The 18,127-nt window shown below is 51.0% G+C and overlaps 3 protein-coding genes across 4 annotated transcripts; all 3 read left to right on the plus strand.

The window, feature by feature from the left end:
- Positions 1-115: 115 nt before the first annotated feature.
- Positions 116-5,369, plus strand: MARS2 (methionyl-tRNA synthetase 2, mitochondrial). Its single transcript, XM_062584592.1, has 3 exons — positions 116-341; positions 590-924; positions 4,140-5,369. The coding sequence occupies exons 1-3, from the start codon at positions 125-127 to the stop codon at positions 5,316-5,318; spliced, it is 1,731 nt and encodes a 576-aa protein (XP_062440576.1). The 5' UTR covers positions 116-124; the 3' UTR covers positions 5,319-5,369.
- A 5,414-nt stretch (positions 5,370-10,783) lies between these two features.
- RAB33A (RAB33A, member RAS oncogene family) lies at positions 10,784-13,877 on the plus strand. Its single transcript, XM_062584712.1, has 2 exons — positions 10,784-11,005; positions 13,422-13,877. Exons 1-2 carry the CDS (start codon positions 10,784-10,786, stop codon positions 13,875-13,877), a joined length of 678 nt encoding a protein of 225 aa, XP_062440696.1.
- Positions 13,878-14,043: 166 nt separating this feature from the next.
- RBMX2 (RNA binding motif protein X-linked 2) lies at positions 14,044-17,928 on the plus strand. Of its 2 annotated transcripts, XM_062584525.1 has the most exons (6): positions 14,044-14,103; positions 14,181-14,296; positions 14,472-14,523; positions 14,676-14,805; positions 14,963-15,143; positions 16,881-17,928. In XM_062584525.1, exons 1-6 carry the CDS (start codon positions 14,099-14,101, stop codon positions 17,321-17,323), a joined length of 927 nt encoding a protein of 308 aa, XP_062440509.1. In that variant the 5' UTR covers positions 14,044-14,098; the 3' UTR covers positions 17,324-17,928. The 2 variants fall into 2 exon arrangements, with proteins under 2 accessions (XP_062440509.1, XP_062440508.1); XM_062584524.1 differs by lacking the exon at positions 14,044-14,103 and having other exon boundaries at positions 14,120-14,296.
- Positions 17,929-18,127: the final 199 nt, after the last annotated feature.

The raw sequence follows: 18,127 nt of genomic DNA on the forward strand, positions 1-18,127 counted from the left end.
GCCCGCCGCCCGCACGGCGCACGCGCCGCCGCCTCGCTCCCATTGGCCCCCACTGCTGCGCCCCCGCCCGCCCCACCTTCCGAGGCGGCCGCTCTGCGCCGCTCGCCTCTATGATCAGGCCGCCATGCTGCGGCGGCCGGTGTGCCGCCTCGGGCGGGGGTTGTGCAGTGCTGCCGGCCCCGGCCCCGGCCCCAGCCCCGGCCGCCGCGTGCTGCTCTCCACGCCCATCTTTTACGCCAACGCGCCGCCGCATATCGGACACCTCTACTCGGCCCTGCTGGCGGACGCGTTGCACCGCCACCGCCGCCTCCGTGGCGCCGGCCCGGGCCGCCTCTCCACGGGTGAGCGAGGTCCGCCGGACCTTAGGTCTCTCTGCGGCCGCCCTGTGTCCCGCGGCTGCCCCGGGGCTCGTCCCCTGCTGCTGCCGCGACACCTTGGTGTCTTGGGTTCTCATATAACCCGCGGGCTGCCCAGGAGCCCTGCGTCCTGCCATGCAGCTCCCCGCTGTCCCCGGCAGTAGCAGGGGAAGGCAGCTCCCGGCCCCCTTCCCCTTGACCACCCTGCCACTCGTGTCTCTCTGGCGTTTCAGGCACCGACGAGCACGGGCTGAAGATCCAGCAGGCCGCGGCGGCGGCTGGAGTTTCACCACCGCAGCTGTGCGCCCAGGTGTCTGGGCTGTTCCGCCACGTCTTGACCCAGGCAGCTGTCTCCTTCACTGACTTCATCCGCACCAGCGAGCCCCGCCACCAGCAAGCTGTGCAGCACTTCTGGGCTGCCCTTCAGGACCACGGGGCACTCTATAAAGGGTCATATGAGGGCTGGTACTGCACCCCTGAAGAGTGCTTCCTGCCCGAGAGCCAGCTTGCTGACTGCAGGGATGCCCAGGGACGCATGTGCAAGGTGTCTTTGGAGACTGGCCATCAGGTAACAGTACTTGCACTTTCCATGTTAAGTTCAGGCAGTCTGAAGTACACACTGCCTACCTGTCTGTCACTTTGTCCTAGGAGATTTGGGGAATCTTGAAGGCTTCCTGCAGGCTTTATAATTCATGTCAGCTGACACTTGTGCATACTTCAAGATATGTATCTTCCATCAGATGCAATCCCAAAGATGCCAGATGAAAAACAAATCTCAGCCGTGTCACAGGGAGAAGACTCTCTACCACTGTTTTTCACAGGCCATTGGCCTGGAAACAATGTTTTCAAGCAGTGATGAGAGAAGTTAGCTACAAAGAAGGAAAAAGGTGGTCCTTGGGTTAAGGTAACTGTTTATAACTGAGCTATTTGTTAGGTGTCCAGAGTTTTGGACCCAGTTTGTGAAGCAGTTTGGCTTGGCCACCAAACACTTTACATCAGTAATATCCTGTCACATGGTTGTTGGTCTTAAGTAAAACACCGTCATGTCGTCTGCCTATAGTCTGATCTGGTGATCTTGCAATCCAGCAAGGTGTGTGCTGCCTAACCTGCAATCTCTCTGCCACTGCAGATTTTTTATAAGGTGTTAGTGGTTAAGTGATTTAGTCCAGCAGTTGCAGGTAGTCACACTTGGGATTATTCTCCTAACTGGGATATAGGAGTGTTGGCTCACTATATAAAGAGGCAAATATTGTTTCTTGATAGAGCACCTAATGTAGCTAGAGAAAAAGATGAGTTCTCAGGCAAATATGTATATACATTTATTGGTCTGAAATAGAGACGGCAGACCTCAAAGTCAAATATACACTGAGAACCATTGTATGCCTTAGCTGTGTATCAGGCTGTCCAAGAGGAAGGGTGTTCATGGTGTTGAGAATATCTTACAGGGTCGGGGAGAAAGATGATAGGTGTTTATCTCCAACCAGAAAGAAAGAGATAGATGATTTGTTGCTTGATGAATGTGTGGATGAAAAGGAGAATACAAAATACCATAAAACTGATACCTCTGATGAGTCTCAAACTTTTGGTATCAGATAGAGCCTGGGGGCAAAAATGTGTAGCTCACTTTTGAATGTTCTTCAAATTTTCCTTGAACCCACTGAGATATCAGAGACTGTTCTACAAGAATTTCACTCTTCACCCTGTTAGTGTACGTTTATGTCATTTATCATGTAGAGAGGCTAGAGACGGGCCAGCAGAGGGTTCCCATATGGACAAAGGAGTAAGGAGCACAGGGCTGTAAGAGGTAGAGGGAGCTGAGCTGGTTTAATTTGGCAAAGAGGAGTTGAAGGAATGATTTAATAGCAGCCTACAATTATTTGCAAGGCAGTTACAAAGACCGCAAAGCCAGGCGCTAAGCAAAGAGGTCAAGCCACAAGGTGTGCTGCGGGCATCAGACTGGGCATTAGGAAAAGCTCCTTCTTCAGGACAGTGGCATGGCCCTGGGACAGCTCCCAGGAGAGGTGGGGGGCTTCATCTTTGGGAGTTTCTAGCCTCTGTGGGGCAAAGCTGCAGCCAGCTTGGACTGGTGCTGGCAACAGCCCTACTGTGAGTGCGTAGTGTGGAAGGCCCTTCTCACCTCCACTGCTCAGGTTTTGTGGACTGCATGTGAGGGTTCATTCTGTGTGCAGTGGTAGTTTAGTTTACCTATACAGTGAAAAGATACCTTCTTTGGGGAAATGCTGGTGCCGGACCAAGGACTGTGCTGTTCTGTATTTACTGGGAGAGGAACTGCATTTCTGGTTTTTGTTCATTGCTCAGGTCCAGCCTAGAGACTGTTAGTACATGTGGAGCTGCAGTGATTCTCTTTCTGATGGGGAGCTGAGGACTGACTGGCCAGGGAACAGCTCTGCTGAAAAAGCCCTGGAGGTTTTGGTAGACAGTAAGCTGAATGTGAACCAGCAATGTGCCCTGGAGGCAAACAGGATTATCTTGGGCTATAGGAACAGAAGCATCGCCTGTTTGAGGGGCGTGATTGTCCCCTTCTACTCAGCCCTCATTAGACCACATCTAGATATTGCATCCAATTTTGGGTCTCTCTGTACAGGGAAAACAATCAATAAACTGGAACAACTTCAGAGGAGGCCAGGACAGAGGAAACCTTTGTATGCAGTGTTACTCCTGGAAAGGTTGCTGAGGTATGGGATCCAGAAATCAGATAAGATTATGAAAAATTGTAAAGAATTAAGGAAAAAATTTTGATGAAACTTACCCATGATCTGTGTAGGGCAAAGTGTTTCTTTTGGGGTGACCTTTTAATTTGGCAAGCAAAAGTAGTGGCAGCTATTAACTGAAATGAGACAAATTCAACTATGCCGTGAAGTGTAGTTTCATACCACAGAGACTAATTATTCCTTAGGCCATCTTGCCTTGAGATGGGATAGATTTTTTTTTTTTTACTGCTTGTAATGAGAGTGATGCACTTTCTGGTTCAGTCAGAAATCATTAGGTTCAGTGCTAGAAGAAGAAACTCTGCCTGGCATGATGCCAAAACCTGTGCTTTCTTATTTTGGAGCCTTACTTAACTTTTAAAAGATAAGAATTCCTGGCCTAGGCATAGATCTACAGTGCCTTTACACAGTTCAGTCATACCTTATATACTTGCAAAGTTTTAATTGTTTTACCTAGCTGTGTCATTTAATGAACTTAAACGTGTGGAAGAAGTGCTGTTTATGGACTATAAATCTGTTTGTACCAGGATGGCCTGTCAAGGTTAGCAGCTAAGATGGACTGAAGCTTAAACTGGGGGACAAGAGGGAGGCAGCAGCTAGGAGAGAAGCTAAGGCACCCACTAGGTTCTTCAGTAAGGCAGTAATTAAGTGAGTTGTGTCATTTTGTCTTTTTGTGGTTCTGTACCATTGTTGCATGGCTGTGTTTTTAAGGAAGTACATTCTTGTTTCTGTAATTCTGGCTTGATGGCAGATAAATCTGGCATGTAGAAAGGTATTCCTGCTCAGGGGGCCCAAGGATCTTTGACAGCAGAATGCTGAGCTGTGCTGAGTGCCTAAATCTTTACATGTCGTCCCAGGGAACCTGGGGAGATAGTGTCTTAGGATTTAGGAAAGGAGGTTCCCCCTCAGCATAGAAAGACCCCAGGGACTCCATGTGTGATGAAGAGCACACCCAAATGCAAATGCAGTGTCATGTGACAAACTCTATACAAGAAATGCAGTGTGCAAATTATGAAAGTCTGAATTGTAATTCTTTTCTCTGCTGTGTTTTCAGGTGCACTGGACTAAAGAGGATAATTACATGTTCAGGCTGTCTGAATTTCAGGAGCCATTGCGGAAGTGGCTCTGGGACAACCCACATGTCATTTCCCCTCTTCCTTTCTATCAGCAAGTGCTCTGCTGGCTGGAAGAGGACTTGCCAGATTTGTCTGTCTCTCGTGAGAGGAGCCGGTTACAGTGGGGTATCCCTGTCCCCAGTGACTCAACACAAACTATTTATGTTTGGGTGGATGCCTTGGTGAACTATCTGAGTGTTGTGGGCTACCCTGAGACACACAGTGAGTGGTGGCCTGCGGCACACCATATTGTGGGCAAGGACATCCTCAAGTTTCATGCTGTCTACTGGCCAGCACTGCTGATGGCAGCTGGGCTGGCCCCACCTGAGCAGATCTGCGTGCACTCCCACTGGACTGTCCGTGGGCAGAAGATGTCCAAAAGCTTGGGTAATGTCATTGACCCCGTTTCTTGTTTTGGACAGTACACAGTAGATGGTTTTCGGTATTTCCTGCTAAGGCAAGGCGTGCCTGAGCGGGATTGTGACTATTATGATGAGAAGGTTGTTAAGCTACTGAATTCTGAACTGGCAGATGCACTTGGGGGACTTCTGAATCGTTCAACAGCTCTCAACATCAACCCCAGCAACACTTACCCTTGTTTCTCAGAGTCTTGTTTTCCAAAGATTTCAGATTATAATGGGACACAAGCCTTGGGTAGGGCTTCAACTGAAGACTATGAGCTGGTTGCATCTGTGGCTTCTCTGCCTCTGCAGGTGGCCAGTTACTTTGAAAGTTTTCAGATCTACAAGGCTTTAGAATGTATTGTCTTGTGCGTAAGGCAGACCAACAGCTTCTTCCAGAGACACAAGCCCTGGAAACTGGACCGAAAAGACCCTGCTGAGAAGCTCTGGCTCGACACCATCATTCATGTTACATTGGAATGCCTGCGGGTCTACGGGACTCTCCTGCAGCCTGTGATCCCAGACATTGCAGACAAATTGCTTTCCAGGCTGGCTGTTGAGGCAGAGGAGAGAAGTCTCTCAAGTTTGACATTTCTGCCACGCTACAATGGGAAGCCTTGTCGTTTTGAAGGGAGACAGCTTGGACCTGACACTGGCATCTTATTTCACAGACTGGAGAAGTCAAGACAATCTCAGATGGAAAACAAAAGACTCTAGTTTCTTGACAAACAGCTTCTGTAAATAAAAGCCTCCAGGAAGTCCCCAGAAGTATTGTCTTTGTGTGTGTGTGTGTTTTTCAAGAAGTTCCTCCTATCTCTTGGTAATGGTGTAATAATGGTGTAAAGTGAATGAGCTGGAAAAAAGCACTGAGCAGGGATGCGCTGTCCTGCCTGGGAGACTGGTGTAGGTCTCTTCCTGACTTGGAAAGCAGATGCCCTTGGGTAGGTCAGTTGGGTGAGCTGTGCCAATTGCTAGGAAGGCTTCTCTGGCCCCTTGGAGGGGCATCTAAATAGCTTAATTTGTAGCAGAGAAAGCTGAAGATGCAGGCAGGGCCTAAATATTGCTGCTGGGGTTTTTTTTCTGCTATCTTTTCAGGGACGTAAAGGGAGTGGGGGAAATATTTATCCTATTAAAATAGGGAACGCTCTCTATAGAGCCTTAAAGCACCAGCTGGGAGCCCTCTTGCCTGCCTACTCTTATCTTCCCACCTGGCCTCTTTACTTTGTCTTTTCTGACCTGAGGAGCAAGTCAGGTACTCTACTAAGCACATTTGAGCATGAACATGGAAGCCAGTTCCTTCAGCAATCTCCTCCCAGAGTCAGCAATCCCCTAACTTGCTTGTTCCAGGAATCTCTCCACGTGGAGTGTTATGGAAAAACAGGATATCTGGGACAGCAGCAGCAATCAGCCTGGAGCAAAAAAAGCTGGAGTGAAGAGACTGGAACTGATTAAGGTCAGAGCGAGGGGAGAGGAATTGCTGAAAAGTCATAGGATCAGAAGTATGGGAGCTTTCCTGCTGGGCAGCAGCAGTGCTGCCTGGCAGAGTACCTGCCAGTGGCTGGGTGGGCATCTTGGCCAGCAGTAGACTCTCAATGCTTTAAGTCTGGCCTCATGTGGCAGTCAGGCTATGTGAGCACAGATAAGTGGGGTGCAGATTTGCTACTGGGGTGGGGTAGATTTGTGGAGGTTGTACCTGGGTTATTCCTGGCAGCTAGAAACAAGCCTTCCATTTAAGAAGACTCTAAGGCTCTGGGCAAAGGAGATTGCTTGATCCAGAAAAAGATTACTTCGTGCAGCTCCCACGCAGAGAATGATGGTGGCACTTGCAGAACTTTGGTGGGGGTTTCCCGTGTGGAGTTGACGAGGAGGCTGGCATTGGGGTTGAATTCCTATGAGGATCAAACTGCCCCTGCAGAAAAGTTCTTTCCTTGGGCCTTCTTAATGCTGTCTATACACCCAGAGGGAGAGGGCTGAGCAGCAGCTCTGCAGCTGATGTCCCCATGTCACCTTGACTCCTTTGGAGGTTTTTGGCTGAGACAGGACAAGGTAGGTAATCAGAGATGCTCTCCTGATAACATCTCTGGGACACAGTCCAGATGGATCTGTTGGCTGTATTGGCTGAGCTTCCTTTAGGGATGAAAATCCTCAGATCAGCTGCTGTAGGTATGAGCCCAGACAGGGGTGATCTCTTCTGTTTGACTCTTCTCTTTACACTGAACCCAGTAGGTGAGGCAGTATGGTATAGAGGTTAGAAATGGTAGTCTTGCTCAGTTAAATTTGTGAATGAGAACAAACTTGAAAGGAGGGGAGAATCTTTGTTTCAGGCACACTCTTGTTTAAGTCTTTTCTGCTTGCTGTGGGATTTCTTGCAGTCTCCTGGTTTCATTTCAGTGATGCTGTAACAAGGCTGCTGATTTCCTCTGATATCCTGAGGTAGTTGGGATAATCTGGGGACCTCTAGCAAATCCTCACCAGCCTTTGGCTCCCTCATTTCCCATCAAGTGCCTGCTCTGCAGTGGGGCCTTGCTGTATCTGGGGCCAATTTTAGGGGGTTATGATCTCTTTTGGACTTGCCTGAGCTACTTTATCAAGGCAGCAGGAGCAGCCCCACCTTGGAGCACTGTGGGCCTCTGTAAACACAGCAAAGGCTCTTACTGCCTTTTCAGTTCTCCATTTTACCCTCTCTCCCTATGCCACAATGCACCACCCACTCTGTTTCATATTAGCTGTAAGAAGAACACCAAGCTCTGGAGTTTCTTCACACCCCCATCTGGCAGTGCTCTGCCTCTTTCTGCTGTGCCCCCACACAGTTTACCTGATACTGCTCACTCCTGCCCCTAACCATCCCTTCCTTGTTCAGGCTGCGAACCTCAGAGCTCCTACTCCCCGGGTATGGATCCAAGCAGAGGCCTGCAGAAGACCTGTTGCCCTGTTCCATCCCCAAAGTATGGAGATAAGTGAGACCTCAGCCCATTCCTTGTCATCTCCAAAGCTGACAGCAGCAGTTAGGAGCTCCATTGCACTCCTGGAAGAGCCAGAGAGAACGGCTGGGAGCCTAGCTCCTCCGTAGCAGGAGCTGCAGCACAACAGCTATAGGTTCCCTTCTCTCTGCACATCTTCTCCTCATCCCCAGGGTGCATGGTTCTACCTAGGCCAGAGCATTCACACAAGCTGCCACAGCCTGCTTGGGGCTCCTTCTGCACACTGATTAGGACATGTGTCATCTTCTGAGCATCCCACAACAAAAGGCAGCAGCACCTTAGTTGGGGCTGGCAAACCATTTACAAAGAGGGTCTCTCTGGCATCATAAGCTATTGCCCAGGCAGTGATGAGCCCTCAAGCATGTGTGTGATTCTTCCCCCCCCCCCCCCCCAGTTCACAGTGCTGCCCTTAAACTGGTCTTTCTCAACCCTCTCTCACCTCTATCACTGCTTGCCTACCCTGCTGGTCCCTGGTCTGTCCAGGGGAGGTGGCATGCAGGGTGTATGTCATGCTGCTCTCACTGCCACAGGGCTCCCAGGCAGAAGCTGTGAAGGTATGAGGAGCTGGGCAGTCTGTCCTCCCTGGGCTCCTCGTGTGAGGGATTTGTATTGTCCTGTGGGAGCACAGCGCTCCCGCTTCCAAAAAGATTAGCCGTGGTCTTCCTGAGGCCAAAGGCAAGCTGCTGCACCCTGCTCCTGCTCTTCAGTGCTGCTGTCCTATGGGAGCCAGGAGTTAGGAGTGGGCAAATGGCAACTGGGTTATGCATCTGCTGCCCCACCTGAGTGTGCCATCTGCCATGTCTCTGTACCCACATTCGTGTGACATTGACTGTGTCTCTCTGCCCTGACAGGCGTGACACAGGCTATTGCTCTGTGCCCGTACTGATGTTATACCGGCTGTGTCTCTATGCCCGTGTTGGTGTGACAGTAGCTATACTCTGACTGATGGGGCACTGGCTGTGTCCCTGTGCCAGTAGTGGCATAACACTGGCCATTTTTCACCCGTCAGGATGTGGAGACACTTCCTATGTCACACCAACATGGGCATAGAGGCACAGCTGGTGTAACACCACCATAGGCAGAGAGTAATGGCCAGTGTCATACCTGTCAGGGCACAGAAACACAGTTGGTGCCACTACAATATCAAAACAGAGATGCAGCCAGTGTCACACCAACATGGGCACAGAGAAGTGGCTGGAGATGAGCAAGTGACACACCAACACTGGCACAGAGACACACCAGTCTCACAACAAAGTGGGAACAGACTCATGGCTGGTGTCACAACACTATGGGCATGGAGACACAGCTGGCATCACACCAGCATGGTCACAGAGACTCGGACAGTGTCACTCCAAAATGGGCATAGAGACACAGCCCGTTTCACACTAATTTGGGCACAGAGACACAGGTGGTGTGGCACTAACATGGCACAGAGACAGGGTTGGTGTCACGGCAATAAGGGCACAGAGACACAACCAGTGTCACACTAACATCAGCACAGAGACACAACTGGTGACACATCAACATAGGCACAGAAACACAGCCAATGTCACACCTGTCAGGCCAGAGAGAGAGTCAGATGGTGTCACACAAGTCACAGCACAGTGCCACAGCTGGTGTGAAACCAACAGGGGCACACACACATAGCTGGTGTCACACTGACATCAGAATAGAGGCATAGCCAGTATCACACTAACACAGGCACAGAGACACAGCTGGTCTCACATCAGCATGGGCACAGAGACATATCCGGTGTCACAGCAATGTGTGCACAGATACATAGCCAATGTTACAAATACAGCAGCTCAAGACACACAGCTGGTTTCACACCAACATCAGCACCATGACACAGCCAGTGTCACAACAAAATGGGCACGGAGATTTGACTGGGGTCACATCAACATGAGCACTGAGCTTATGTCCCACCTGTCAGGGCATGGAAACATAGCTGATGTCACACCAGCATGGGCACAGGTACTTAGCCAGTGTCATACCTTTCAATATATGGAGAAATGTTGGTGTGACACCAGCTGCTTCTCTGTGCCCATATTGGTGTGACACCAGCTGTGTCTTCATGTCCTGACAGGTGGGACAATGGCCATGTCTCTGTGGTGATATTCATGTGACACCAACATTGTCTCTGTGCCAATATTGGTATGACACCAGCTGTGTCTCCCTGCCCTGACAAACAGTACAATGCTCATGTCTCTGTGCCCATCTTGATGGGATACCAGCTGTGTCTCTCTGCCCTGACAGGTGTGGCACCAGCCATTTCTCTGTGCCCACATTAGTGTGACACAAGTGTCTCTGTGCCCTGACAGATGTGACATTGGCCATGTTTTTGTGCCGGCATTGCTGTGACACCTGTTTATTTTTAGGCCCACATTGCTGGGATGACAACCGTGTCTCTGCACCTATCCTGGTGTGACACTAGCCATGTCTCTGTGCCCATGCCACAGTGACACCGGCTGTGTCTCCACAGGGCAGGGGAACAGCGGGTGGTGCAGGCGCATGGGGCGGGCTGGTGCCAGTGCAGGTGCTCGTTGTCAAGGCGGGCTGGTGCTGGTGTGGGTGCATGGGGAAGCTGTTGCAGGTGCCTGCTCGTGGGTCAGCGCTGGTGCTGGTGTGCAGCAAAGCCAGTGGTGGTGCTGATGCCTGCTGGCTGGACAGGTCGGTGCTGGTGTGGGTGCATGGGGAAGCTGGTGCAGGTGCCTGCTCGTGGGTCAGCGCTGGCACTGGTGTGCAGCAAAGCCAGCAGTGGTGCTGATGCCTGCTGGCTGGACAGGTCGGTGCTGGTGTGGGTGCATGGGGAAGCTGGTGCAGGTGCCTGCTGGCGGGTCAGCGCTGGCACTGGTGTGCAGCAAAGCCAGCAGTGGTGCTGATGCCTGCTGGCTGGACAGGTTGGTGCTGGTGTGGGTGCACGGGGAAGCTGGTGCAGGTGCCTGCTGGCGGGTCAGTGCTGGCACTGGTGTGCAGCAAAGCCAGCGGTGGTGCTGATGCCTGCTGGCTGGACAGGTCGGTGCTGGTGTGGGTGCATGGGGAAGCCAGTGGCAGTGCAAGTGCCCACTGGTGGGGCGGGCCGCCTCTCTGAGTGTGCATCCACCACCTGATCCCGCTCCGCCCGCCGCAGCCGCAGCTGCAGCCGCAGCCTTTGTGCGCGGGGCGGCGCGGCCCCATGAGGCGCTGAGGCGGCAGTGCGGGATGGCGGCGGGCGGCGGCGGGCGGCCGCCGGGCCCCGAGTCCTCGCTGGAGCCCTACGTGCAGACCCGCATCTTCAAGATCATTGTGATCGGGGACTCCAACGTTGGCAAGACTTGCCTGACCTTCCGCTTCTGCGGAGGCACCTTCCCTGAGAAGACTGAGGCCACCATCGGCGTGGACTTCCGAGAGAAAACAGTGGAGATCGAGGGGGAGCGCATCAAGGTGGGCAGCGGGGGTGGCTGCTTGGAGCGGGCAGCGGGGGGTGTGTGGCAGCCCCCGGGGGTGACCCTGGCCAGCCACGGTGGCACCACGCTCAGCAGCCCCTCAGTTCCAGAGGCAACGCTGAGCACCAAGCACTGGCACGGTTTTTCATTCTCGCCTTGCAGAGATATCTCCCGAGCTCCGCAGTTCCCATATTTGCTTGAGTCTGCAGGGAACAATAGCTTGGGGTGAAATACTACCATTGTCCTGCTGTTCCGACATCCGACACAGGCAGATCTCCAAAGTGTCGGCACTGCCTCCGGCTCCAGGAGGTGGACCACAGGGCAGCGCGTGGGGTGATGCTCCAGGGGTGCTGGAGGAATGAGCTGTATGCAGAAATGCGTGCACTTTCGGGGGAGCAGACTGCTGGCGGCTGGTGGTGGCTGTGCCGGGGGGGTAATCCTGGCTGACCTCAGCGGGCTAGACACCTGCGATGTTACCACTCCAGGCTGGTGTCAGCAAGCGCTACAAGGATGTGATTTTGGCTGAACTAGAACAGAGCTGCTTTGCTATGCATAGACCAATGTAACAACTGTAAGAAATTCATTAGCTCAGACCTGAAGAGCTCTGATCGATGTGTCAGAGCAGATCTGCAGATCAACAGCAGCTGGTAAGAAACAGCTTGAGAAGCACAGTTTGCAGCTGATCTTGGCCTGCCCGATTACATCGATCAGCACCATCAGCAGTCTGTGTATAAGACTGGCTGCTGGAAGAAACAAATATTGCTACTTTGCTGACAGATGGATCATCAAAAGTTGAGGGATTAATCACAGTGAAATAAGAGCTAATATTGGTTGATGAGAAATAGAACTGGAATTTTAGGTGTGCTTTTAAACTGTCCATGAGATACTCGTTTTTTGGTTTCGTTTTTATAAAAAGTTACTGATTTCCCCCTTGCTTTCCCTGGTTCCATCCAACACTGCACAGCTGTGTTGTTGGAAGCTATAGTGCAGGCCGGCACGAAGCCTGTCTTACCACCACTAGCTTTAGAGTGGTGACAGGCTTGCTACCTTTTGATATTATTTATGCTCCCACAGGCAGGACTAATGGGTAGTACAGCAAACCAGCCTTCTCCTGGGACCACGTGTAACAGGGAAGTTGAGAGGGAACAAGGAGGGTTGAGAGATGCAAGACATACCCTCCATCTCCTGCTCTACACAAATCAAACAGCCTGCGATAGATTAGCATGGAACTGGTGAATGAGCAGCAGCTCTTTTTTGCCAGAATTCTTCCCCTCTTTTTTGCCAGAAAAGACTTTGGGGCAGGCACTGTCTTAGTGGGGTGTAGGGTGGTTTGAGGTCAACCATAGGCTTGTGTTTAGAAATAACCAATTCCAGGCTTCATGACATTGTAGGCAAGGACCAGCACAGAGACCAGTCTCTTTGCCCTGCCTCCTCTGTAGATACCACTGTGTGTCACAAAATCATGGACTCACAGAATGCTTGCAGTTGGAAGGGACCTCTGGAGATCATCTAGTCCAACCTCCCTGCTCAAGCAGGGTCACCTACAGCATGTTAGACAGGGTTGCATCCCGGTGGGTTTCGAGTATCTCCAGAGAAGGAGCCTCCACAACCTCTCCTAGCAACCTCTTCCAGTGCTGTCACCCTCACAGTAAAGAAGTTCTTCCTTATATTCAGGCAGAACTTCCTGTGGTTCAGTTTGTGCCCATTGCCTGTTGTCCTGAATTGTGTAATTGTCGCAGTTCTCTTTTATAGCATAGGATTAGGCAGATCAATGTCCTGATCTGGTGTAAGAATGTTTCTGAAATGGGAAGTGTTTTGTGCAGTTTGTTTCGGAGGGGCAGGGGAGACGATGGTCAACTGCCATCAGGACGAGGGTAAGAAGCAGGGAGCGGGTCAGCAACTGCATGCTGCAGGAGAGATGCCTGACAAGGCGTTTTAAAGTCAAGTATATCTTTCACCTAGACCCAACCATCAGGCAGTGACATTCCTTACTCAGAGCACAAGGACTGAAAGTGTGTTGCTAATTCTCTTGACTGTGCTGGACTCAGCTGTGGTGGCTGGAAATGGGATGTGCTGTGCAGAGCCTTGGACTTGTCCGTGAATGCTGAAGGCAAAGGAAAGCGCTGACATAATCTCTCTTATTAAATGAGCTGGGATTGCTGGTTGAATTATACAAGCTTTTGGGCATAGGCACCGCCACATACAGGCTCGGGCACTGTGGACACATGCCCAGAACTCACCTAGCAATCCTGGATTGTCTAGTAAGATGTAGCTGTCTCCTGCATCTTCCCACTATGGTTCAGGAAACCAACCTGCTCCTGAGACGGTTAAGCCCTGGTTTTAGGGGTGGATGCTTGGAGCTGCCGTAAGCTTCTTTCCTGTCTGCCTCAAGGACACTGTGCTTTGCTTTCTAGGTCCAGGTGTGGGACACAGCTGGTCAGGAGAGGTTTCGGAAGAGTATGGTAGAACATTACTACCGCAACGTGCATGCCGTCGTCTTCGTTTACGACGTCACGAAGATGACATCCTTCACCAACCTCAAGATGTGGATCGAAGAGTGCAACGGGCACGCAGTGCCCCCCCTCGTGCCCAAGGTGCTTGTTGGGAACAAGTGTGACTTAAAGGAACTGATCCAAGTGCCATCCAGCATGGCTCTGAAATTTGCTGATGCTCACAACATGCTGCTGTTCGAGACCTCAGCCAAGGACCCTAAGGAGAGCCAAAACGTGGAGTCCATTTTTATGTGCCTGGCCTGCCGGCTGAAGGCCCAGAAGTCGCTGCTGTACCGAGACATGGAGAGGCAGCAGGGCAGGGTGCAGAAACTGGAGCTCGCGCAAGATGCCAACGGTAAAACCTCCTGCCCGTGCTGAGCGAGCCGGCTCGGGGGGCCGGGAGCGGCGCCACCACGCCGCCTCCCCCTCTCACTGTTACCAATAAAGTCTGTGTGGCTGCAACCGGCGCTGGTGGTGCTTCGCGCGGCGCGGCGCGCATGCGCGGCGGCGGCGGCGGCGGAAGGGGGAGCTGCGCCCAGGCCGCGCGGCGCGCACGCGCGGAGGCGGCTTGCGCAGGCGCAGTGCGCGGTGCTGTCACCATGAAGTAGGTTTGGGGGGCGCGCGTGGGGGGAGGGGGAAGTGTCCTTTTGCTTCGGTGTTAATGGTGCCCGTCGCCCCCAGCCCACTGACGAAGGTGAAGCTAATCAACGAGCTGAACGCGCGGGAGGCGGAGCTGGGCGTGCAGGAGGCTGTGTCGTGGCACGCCGAGTACAAGGACAGCGCCTGGGTCTTCGTGGGTACGTGCGGCCGCGGCGCGGCTGAGGGAGGCGAGGGGCGCCACCACCCGCCGTGGCGGGGAGGGAGCGGCCGCTACCGCGGTGGGTGGCGGTGGAGGGGAGCCCCGGCCCGACGCCGCCCGGGGGGCTGCGGCCTGCCGCCTGCCCGGTGCCGCCACACACCTCTCCCCCGCAGGCGGGCTGCCCTACGAGCTGACCGAAGGGGACATCATCTGTGTGTTCTCACAGTAAGTGCCGCTGCCCTCGCTGCTCTTCGGGGCCTGGTCGTGCCGGTGCCACCTCTCTGAGTGGGACCTGCTCTGCTGCTTGCCCTCCTGCCAGCTGTGAGGCCCTCTGCACCTTCCCTGTGGCCGTTTTGGCTGCTAATCGTGTGTTTCAGGTATGGAGAAGTTGTGAACATTAATCTGGTGCGGGACAAGAAGACAGGAAAGTCCAAAGGCTTCTGCTTTCTTTGTTATGAAGACCAGAGAAGCACTATTCTTGCTGTTGACAACTTTAATGGAATCAAGGTCAGTGAAGCAGAGTGAAATGTAGTCCTATCTGGCTAAGGTGGCTCCTAGTATGTCATGTCATGTCAAACAGCAGCCCTAACGGTGTGACTCACTGCTATCCCATGTTGTTTGGGAAACTTGTCTGTGGCTGTGCTAACTATGTGACTCCTTGCAGATAAAAGGAAGGACGATCCGAGTGGACCATGTGGCAAACTATCGCCCCCCCAAAGACTCTGATGACTTAGATGATGTCACCAAAGCCCTCCGTGAAAAGGGCTGTGGAGTTAAAACGCCACCTCATACTTCATCTGATTCGTTGTCAGAAGATGACAGTGTGCCAGTAAAAAAGAAAAAAGGTTAAGTGTATTTCTATCAGAATCCTTATCCCAGTTGGGAATGTCTGCATGAATCCTTCTGTCCTGCCAGGACCCTTAGCTCAGGGAAACAACATCAGTGTGAGAAGGAGGGGCAGATGTGTGCTTGAGAAGTGCCATGGTCCTGAAGACCAGATTGTAATTCATGATTTCCTGAGATGTATCTGATTGTCTGTATTTAGTCTGTATTTAGTCTTGTACCCCCATCCTCTCAGAGCTGTATCTTGCAGGTAATAATAGTACTTTTTTTCCTGGAAAAAAAGAATCTGGATGCTAGGCTGTAGTGTTATGTCAGGGAGCAGCAGTGCTGTTGATAGGGAAAGGAAAGGCTAAAAAAGAAAAAGCACCACCTAATCTTAAAATCAGGAAGTAGCCCTTCTGATACTAGAGTGTTGTAGATGCATTGGATGACCCTGATGTAGCCTGCAAAACATAATTTGTGTAGAGCATAAAAGCAGACTCAATTGAGATTGTTTGGCTAGAAACTGAAGCCAGTCAAGGTAGACTTAAAGAAAAAGGTATAAGTTAAACCAGTTCCATGAGTAAATATTCCCTGTTGTCAGGGGATACAGCAGGGTCTTTTGCTGTATATCTTTCAGAAAACATCTTGTTTTTTGTTAATGAGATAGTCTTGTTCAGCTTGGGTTTACTGAAGGAGTGTGCCAAGTAAAGGGTTAGCCTGTGTGATCATACTGATGCCCTCTTAGAAAATATTAGGAATTTTTATCCATCTTTGCAGCAGAGATCTTAAAGTAATGCACATCAAGGCCTGCAGAATACTAGAAGCAGTGACTTGTAGCAGAAACTGTTTTACCTTTGCTTGTTAACCCCTTGCAAGTGGTGCCTAACTGTAATGGAGTTGTAGCTCCCAGGATGATCTAGTTTGGCATGGTGATGTTGGCAAAGGGGAGGGAAGTCATTCTGGAATTGGCTGTTACGCTTATGACCTGTAACCTGCCAAATGCAGGAACCTTCCCTCCAGCACCTAGGCTGTGTCTGTGACAGGCTCCTTATTTGCAGCAGGTTTTAGGCCCTCCTGGGCCTTCTGGTGTGTTGAGTCAAGATCTTACTTTAATGCATTCCTTTTTCAACATAAAAACAGGAGTTTAGTACTGTTGCATTGATGTAGATGCAGAGTGGAGGCCTTGGCGTGGGATAGAAGGTAATACAGGTCAGACTAGAGTCCTAGTTTGAAAGAGAGAGGCTGGAGAAAATAAAATACAGAAGAATACTAAGGTGAGGGACTAGGTGTTGCTCCAGAGAGCTGAGGAGATGCACAAAAATGAGAAAGGCAAAGGAGAGTGAAGATGGAAATGAAGTATTGAGTCTGGAGAAGGAGATTTCCACAGAGTTGATAAGGACATTCCTAGTGTTGCATGTATGTTATTGAGAAAAGAGATTTTAAAGAAGGTGCTTCACTGGCTAAACCATGTTAAAATATCCCAGCTTAGCTGGGAAGAATGCAGTGTAGCAATCATGAAAGAAGGAAGTAGGATGGATCAGTCTGGAAGAAAAATGCCAGAGCTGGAAGTGGAATAGGATCTCTCTGGGGAATTAGGAGGCTGTGAAACTTGAGGGGAAAAAAAAAACAAAAACCATCGACCTTATCTAAAGATGGGAGGATGGTCAAAAGATGCTGTGGTGTTAGATGGCATAGCTTGAAGAGCTGAGCTAATACTTGCAGGACTATTGCTTCCTAAAGATGAACCTGTATTTCAGATAAAGAGAAAAGCAGGCAAGAACAGCAAAAGCAGAGCCTGCATGCTGGGAAGAGGGCTGTGTCTGCAGAGGAATTGCATCCAAGAATCAAAATTAAAAAGGAGAAAGAAGATCCTGCCTATGACCAGTATGCCAATGTGAATCAGCAGTCCTGGAATGGGTCTGAGAGGAAATATGTGAGCAGGACCCAGCGGGAAGAGGAAGAGCAGAGGCACCAGAGAGCTTCAGAGAGAAGAAGGGAAAAGAGCTGCCAGGAACAGCGGGGACAAAACAGCCTGCGGAAAGAGAGAGGAGAGACTGGCAGAAAGGGTGAAGGCCGCAGCAGCAGACGAGAAGAGTGTCTTGAGGGAACCAGATCCAGGGACCACCGGGAGAGCAGTGCCAGAGAGCCCCATTCCAGGCACAGAGAGCCAAGTACCACTAGGAATTCCAGCCACCACTGAGCTGTGGGGTGAGCAGTACCTGGGGCCACGGCTGCTCCAACTAAACAGTTGGAGTGTGTTCCCTGAACCTAGCTCAAAGCCTGCGTGAAGCTTCCTTATGCCTCTGTGAGGATGCCACAGCTAGACTGCTAGTTTCCACTAGTTCTAGCTTTGTTTCTCATTCCAGCTCTCAGATAAAGAGTCTCCTCCTTGTTCCTGGTGCAGTCTGGGATGTGAATTTTGTTGTCTTCTTGTTCAGCCCTTCTGTGCTGTGTTACCTTGCAGCATTAATGGTGGATGGCCTTGCAGACATGTAGCTGGTTTAAGCCATTCACTGTGACATGAAAACAATCACTGGGCTGCTGGTGTCCCCTAAGAAGTTGGCAGACCTGGCAGAACTGTTTTCCAGTTGTCCCTCTGCTGTTACACTCACTTTCTCATCTTTCGCTGCAGTCAATGAGAGATTGGTGGGAATCTTTTAGGCCTTACACACACTGGCTTTGTCTCCTGAGCTCATCCTGTCTATCTGCCTGCTTCTGTAATGAATCTCAAGGATGCGTTGTTGAGTCAGGGCTATTTATTGTTTTTTTAAATGTCCCTTAATAAAACTGATAAATTAACTGAAAGATAGGACTGTGAGCAGCAATTCTGTTTCCTGGTAACTGATAAAGGTATACTTTCTTCCTTATACTGTGTTCAAACTGACTTGACCTGAAGACCAAAGGTAACTGATACCAAATTTGGGGATATATGGCAACATAGAAATTGGATGGGTTTTAGCCCTATCTGGTTGCTATGGGAGACCTTGCTGTATGAAAATATGAC

This window comes from Rhea pennata, chromosome 11, assembly GCF_028389875.1.
Source record: "Rhea pennata isolate bPtePen1 chromosome 11, bPtePen1.pri, whole genome shotgun sequence".
Lineage (NCBI taxonomy): Eukaryota > Metazoa > Chordata > Aves > Rheiformes > Rheidae > Rhea > Rhea pennata.

What these genes read in the sequence shown, in the direction of transcription:
- MARS2 (XM_062584592.1), top strand. Translation starts at nt 125, where the DNA reads ATGCTGCGGCGGCCGGTGTGCCGCCTCGGGCGGGGGTTGTGCAGTGCT. An exon ending in CCCGGGCCGCCTCTCCACGG is followed by an intron (nt 342 to 589) that starts GTGAGCGAGGTC and finishes CTGGCGTTTCAG; the next exon opens with GCACCGACGAGCACGGGCTG. An exon ending in CTTTGGAGACTGGCCATCAG is followed by an intron (nt 925 to 4,139) that starts GTAACAGTACTT and finishes CTGTGTTTTCAG; the next exon opens with GTGCACTGGACTAAAGAGGA.
- RAB33A (XM_062584712.1), top strand. Translation starts at nt 10,784, where the DNA reads ATGGCGGCGGGCGGCGGCGGGCGGCCGCCGGGCCCCGAGTCCTCGCTG. An exon ending in TCGAGGGGGAGCGCATCAAG is followed by an intron (nt 11,006 to 13,421) that starts GTGGGCAGCGGG and finishes TTTGCTTTCTAG; the next exon opens with GTCCAGGTGTGGGACACAGC.
- RBMX2 (XM_062584524.1), top strand. Translation starts at nt 14,161, where the DNA reads ATGGTGCCCGTCGCCCCCAGCCCACTGACGAAGGTGAAGCTAATCAAC. An exon ending in ATCATCTGTGTGTTCTCACA is followed by an intron (nt 14,524 to 14,675) that starts GTAAGTGCCGCT and finishes CGTGTGTTTCAG; the next exon opens with GTATGGAGAAGTTGTGAACA. An exon ending in ACAACTTTAATGGAATCAAG is followed by an intron (nt 14,806 to 14,962) that starts GTCAGTGAAGCA and finishes GACTCCTTGCAG; the next exon opens with ATAAAAGGAAGGACGATCCG.